A 5,763-nucleotide genomic window follows, 5' to 3' on the forward strand; every position below is an offset into this window, starting at 1 on the left:
GGAGGCGGCGGCGGTGGAGCAGGTAGCGGGGCGGTTCGGCTGCCCCTCTCTCCTCCTTCCAATTTCTCCTTCAACCCGTTCCCCGGCCCCACCGCCGCCGCTGCTCCCGGTGCCCAGCCCGGCTCCTTCGGGGATGCGGCAGCCGCCCCGGAGCTCTGCCCCTGGGAAAGCTGCCCGGTTGAGGGGGCACCGGAGGGTACCATGAGCGGCGGCAGGTTTGATTTCGATGATGGAGGCGCCTACTGCGGGGGGTGGGAAGGGGGCAAAGCCCACGGGCACGGCATCTGCACCGGCCCCAAGGGGCAGGGCGAGTACTCGGGCTCCTGGAACTACGGCTTCGAAGTGGTGGGCATATACACGTGGCCCAGTGGCAACACCTACGAAGGCTACTGGTCCCAAGGCAAGAGGCACGGCCTAGGAATCGAGACCAAAGGACGGTGGGTTTACCGAGGCGAGTGGACCCATGGCTTTAAGGGACGGTACGGCGCCAGGCAGAGCATGAGCAGCGGAGCCAAGTATGAAGGCACCTGGAATAACGGCCTGCAGGACGGCTACGGCACCGAGACCTACGCTGACGGAGGTAAGGGGGATGCTGGGGGGGTGATGGACAGCGCGGTACCCAGGCTGCGGTGGCAGAGGCTGTGTGTTGTCCCTGCTGAAGGGTTGACCTGTCTCCACTAGTGAGATCCAAACAGGCACAGCAGTTTGCAGTGAGCCATCGGAGCGCTTGGCTCAAGAGGCAGAGCTTGGGATGCAGCCGCTTCATAAATATGGGTGTTTTCACCCTAATCCCCACTGCGTGTGCTCCTCACCGTCTGCAGACACCGGGGAGGAGCAGCCAGAGCATTGCCCCCGCCATCCCTCCCTCAGGAGCTGCTTCAAGTGTCCGTATCGATACTTAACACCAACCAATTTGATTTGTGTGGTCTGTGACTCCCGGCTCCCCGGGGGCTGGTTGTTGCGGTCCGTGGCAGAACCAAACCAGAAACTCCTGGCTGGTGTGAGACGAGCCGGTCACTCGCTCCCTGGGCAGCCACTTGTGAATGTTTTCCCGTCGGATATAAGCCGCCCACGACATCGTAGGGCGCCGTGCCTGTGTGTCAAACACTGCTTGCGTGCCTCCGACGGGCTGCCTGGACATCTGCTTTGCCCAACCGTTTTGGTTGAGTTCATCTAAGCTGTTTTGAATACGCAGTCACATGCCTTCCCCTAAAATAAATCCCTTCAATTACTTGGAGGCTCTCAACCCCTGCTAGTACACGAATGCACCGTGTAGTCAGATGTTTGTTGTGCTCTGTAAATGCTCGGTCTAATTGCGTTCTTGCATTAGTGGCGATTTTGGGGTTAGAAACATTGCAAGAATCTTTGTGCAAGTAATTCTGTAGCTCTTCAGTACTGCCATATTTAGGATAGCTAAATAGAGAGGGTGATTTGAAAGAAATACCCTTCAAAATATGGATCAGAATTGCATCTATATTTATCTAGGACAGGCAATGGGGTTAGTTTGTAAAGAAAAATAACAGTAATGGTATAAATCTTCAGAATGAAGAAACATTGGATTTACAGAGATTAGAAAAATGGACTAATTCAAGACTGGCTGTCAAGGTTACGCCTTACATATATATTTTTTGATGAACTGCCTAGGTACATGCTAACGTTAAGCCTGGGAATAAAGTCTTGAAGTTGACTGATTTTGTTTGTGCCCCTTGAGGTCGTAGGTGTAGACGTGAACTGATGCGTCCTTCCAGCTCCTTAAATTTTCTCCGCCCGTGGCTGTGGAACAGTCAAACACTGAGCTGTGCAGGTTGCACGGCAGCAGTGAGCTCAGGCTAAGGCACACGTGTGCACTCGTGCATTGCAGAACCTTCACGTGTGCCACAAGACGTGTAGGTGACATGTAAGGTGTGCTCTGATGAGTAACCAGCAGCAATCAGGTAACTGTCAGCAACGGCTGCCGTTGGGACTTTCATTCTGGAGATGTCAAGGTCTCCTGTGAATTTCCATGGCCTCTTCCTCGCTGCTTCCTAAAATGCGTCGTCCTCTAAGGGCGCAGGGCTGCTGAAGTTCAAGTTGTGGAGGAGAATTTTGAGAGGCAAAATTTGATGTAAGAGTTTGAATTTGCTTAGCTCTTGGGCTGAAAGCTTGGGACAGAAGAAGGGGAAAGATGAGTCAAGATTTTCTCCTGTAAGGATATGTAATATATTGCTTCTGTCAGCATAGTGCTCCCCGGGGCGTTGTGCTGCACCCAAGAACGTGCTGTCTGCATCATCCCTGGTGCCACCGAGGCTGGCAGTTTAGCCCTGATCTGTGAAGATGTCCCCTGCTAAAGCCACCCTGGGCAGTGCTGAGCTGAGCTCCCTGAGACCCAGCCAGACCCAGCTCATGGGGCTGGTGCCCAGCGGCCCGGATGCGGCAGCCGCCCCGGAGCTCTGCCCCTGGGAAAGCTGCCCGGTTGAGGGGGCACCGGAGGGTACCATGAGCGGCGGCAGGTTTGATTTCGATGATGGAGGCGCCTACTGCGGGGGGTGGGAAGGGGGCAAAGCCCACGGGCACGGCATCTGCACCGGCCCCAAGGGGCAGGGCGAGTACTCGGGCTCCTGGAACTACGGCTTCGAAGTGGTGGGCATATACACGTGGCCCAGTGGCAACACCTACGAAGGCTACTGGTCCCAAGGCAAGAGGCACGGCCTAGGAATCGAGACCAAAGGACGGTGGGTTTACCGAGGAGAGTGGACCCATGGCTTTAAGGGACGGTACGGCGCCAGGCAGAGCATGAGCAGCGGAGCCAAGTATGAAGGCACCTGGAATAACGGCCTGCAGGACGGCTACGGCACCGAGACCTACGCTGACGGAGGTAAGGGGGATGCTGGGGGGGTGATGGACAGCGCGGTACCCAGGCTGCGGTGGCAGAGGCTGTGTGTTGTCCCTGCCAAAGGGTTGATTTGTCTCCACTAGTGAGATCCAAAGAGGCACAGCGCTCTGCAGTGAGCCATTGGAGCGCTTGGCTCAAGAGGCAGAGGTTGGGATGCAGCCGCTTCATAAATACCTGTGTTTTCACCCTAATCCCCACTGCGTGTGCTCCTCACCGTCTGCAGACACCGGGGAGGAGCAGCCAGAGCATTGCCCCCACCATCCCTCCCTCAGGAGCTGCTTCAAGTGTCCGTATCGATACTTAACACCAACCAATTTGATTTGTGTGGTCTGTGACTCCCGGCTCCCCGGGGGCTGGTTGTTGCGGTCCGTGGCAGAACCAAACCAGAAACTCCTGGCTGGTGTGGGACGAGCCGGTCACTCGCTCCCTGGGCAGCCACTTGTGAATGTTTTCCCGTCGGATATAAGCCGCCCACGACATCGTAGGGCGCCGTGCCTGTGTGTCAAACACTGCTTGCGTGCCTCCGACGGGCTGCCTGGACATCTGCTTTGCCCAACCGTTTTGGTTGAGTTCATCTAAGCTGTTTTGAATACGCAGTCACATGCCTTCCCCTAAAATAAATCCCTTCAATTACTTGGAGGCTCTCAACCCCTGCTAGTACACGAATGCACCGTGTAGTCAGATGTTTGTTGTGCTCTGTAAATGCTCGGTCTAATTGCGTTCTTGCATTAGTGGCGATTTTGGGGTTAGAAACATTGCAAGAATCTTTGTGCAAGTAATTCTGTAGCTCTTCAGTACTGCCATATTTAGGATAGCTAAATAGAGAGGGTGATTTGAAAGAAATACCCTTCAAAATATGGATCAGAATTGCATCTATATTTATCTAGGACAGGCAATGGGGTTAGTTTGTAAAGAAAAATAACAGTAATGGTATAAATCTTCAGAATGAAGAAACATTGGATTTACAGAGATTAGAAAAATGGACTAATTCAAGACTGGCTGTCAAGGTTACGCCTTACATATATATTTTTTGATGAACTGCCTAGGTACATGCTAACGTTAAGCCTGGGAATAAAGTCTTGAAGTTGACTGATTTTGTTTGTGCCCCTTGAGGTCGTAGGTGTAGACGTGAACTGATGCGTCCTTCCAGCTCCTTAAATTTTCTCCGCCCGTGGCTGTGGAACAGTCAAACACTGAGCTGTGCAGGTTGCACGGCAGCAGTGAGCTCAGGCTAAGGCACACGTGTGCACTCGTGCATTGCAGAACCTTCACGTGTGCCACAAGACGTGTAGGTGACATGTAAGGTGTGCTCTGATGAGTAACCAGCAGCAATCAGGTAACTGTCAGCAACGGCTGCCGTTGGGACTTTCATTCTGGAGATGTCAAGGTCTCCTGTGAATTTCCATGGCCTCTTCCTCGCTGCTTCCTAAAATGCGTCGTCCTCTAAGGGCGCAGGGCTGCTGAAGTTCAAGTTGTGGAGGAGAATTTTGAGAGGCAAAATTTGATGTAAGAGTTTGAATTTGCTTAGCTCTTGGGCTGAAAGCTTGGGACAGAAGAAGGGGAAAGATGAGTCAAGATTTTCTCCTGTAAGGATATGTAATATATTGCTTCTGTCAGCATAGTGCTCCCCGGGGCGTTGTGCTGCACCCAAGAACGTGCTGTCTGCATCATCCCTGGTGCCACCGAGGCTGGCAGTTTAGCCCTGATCTGTGAAGATGTCCCCTGCTAAAGCCACCCTGGGCAGTGCTGAGCTGAGCTCCCTGAGACCCAGCCAGACCCAGCTCATGGGGCTGGTGCCCAGCGGCCCTCCTTGTGTTGGGCCATCATGTCCTGGCTGTTCCCAGCCATTCATTCAACACGTGAGTTTCTCTGGTGGTATGGGGACACTTAGAAAGCTGCATCCAAAGCCAAAGCGGGGATCACCAGCCAGTGTCACATCTGTAGGACTTGCAAGACCCACTCCTGTTTTGTCTCCTCACCTGGACTCAGTAACCATCTCCAAGATCCACGTATGACCAGGCTGCTAATTGGGCCTGTTAACATTTGAATTTGAGGTTGCCAAGATAAACATCTGGAAAGGCGTTGGAAATCTGCCATCCCTCGAGTAGGGGACGTGATTCCCAAGCCCCCTGGAAGCCAGCCACAGGAGGAAGAGGGCTCTGGGAACGCGTGGCTCTTGCCAGGTTGTTAGAAGCTTTAGGTCATGGTTGGGCTGCCTGCGGGTTTCAGGGGGATGTAGCTGATTCTGATGTTTTAAAATAAACTTTAAATTAACTTTATATATATATATATATATGCACAGATGCATAAAAACTTTAAAATACAATTACAAATGACAGACAACCCTGTGGCTGGCCGAGGTTGATGGTAAATAAAGCCCAAATCTGCAGTGAAGCTTTGGGGAATCATGTATAGATTTTTGGTGTCTAATAAGAAGCAGACTCATGGTGTGGTTTAGCCCGGGCACTGCGTGGGTGGTTTGCTTTTTCTCTCAGCTACCAAGTGCCCATTTTTGTGAAAACTCTGGGAGATTGACTGCTTAAATAGCTTGGCTTCTGTAACGTTGATTGAAATCAGCCAAGGGGTTCAGAGCTGCTGGTGTGGCCGGGCAGAGACAATAATGCTATGAGGTGTTTCCTTGGGTGTCCAAGCTGAATATACGCGTGTGCTGCTGTCACCAGCAAAGAGCTCAGAGCACTTTATGGGGACAAGATGTGCTGAAGTGGATGGTGACTGGGGTTGTGGAAGGCACAGCATGAAGGAACTCATCATTTTGCAACCTAAGCTATGAGGAAACACCTAGTTTTTTGGCTTCCACCTGTAAGCTTTGTCTCCACTGTAAAGAAGGCCTCTTTTTTTTTTTTTTTTTTGGGGGGGGGGCGGGGGACTTT

At 52.4% G+C, this 5,763-nt stretch overlaps 2 protein-coding genes across 2 annotated transcripts in view; both read left to right on the forward strand.

Annotated features, from left to right (window-relative positions):
* The first annotated feature begins 6 nt into the window (after window positions 1-6).
* Window positions 7-5,763, forward strand: part of LOC106889088 (junctophilin-2-like) — a 38,067-nt gene continuing 32,310 nt past the window's right edge. The window contains exons 1-2 of the mRNA XM_014943814.1: window positions 7-196; window positions 2,471-2,854. Coding sequence (XP_014799300.1) covers window positions 2,476-2,854 — 379 coding nt within the window. The 5' untranslated portion in view covers window positions 7-196; window positions 2,471-2,475. The remainder of the gene's footprint in view (window positions 197-2,470; window positions 2,855-5,763) is intronic.
* Window positions 177-1,735, forward strand: JPH2 (junctophilin 2). Its single transcript, XM_014943649.1, has 2 exons — window positions 177-580; window positions 1,719-1,735. The coding sequence occupies exons 1-2, from the start codon at window positions 202-204 to the stop codon at window positions 1,733-1,735; spliced, it is 396 nt and encodes a 131-aa protein (XP_014799135.1). The 5' UTR covers window positions 177-201.

The sequence above is a fragment of the Calidris pugnax genome, unplaced genomic scaffold (assembly GCF_001431845.1).
Source record: "Calidris pugnax isolate Ruff unplaced genomic scaffold, ASM143184v1 scaffold118, whole genome shotgun sequence".
NCBI lineage: Eukaryota > Metazoa > Chordata > Aves > Charadriiformes > Scolopacidae > Calidris > Calidris pugnax.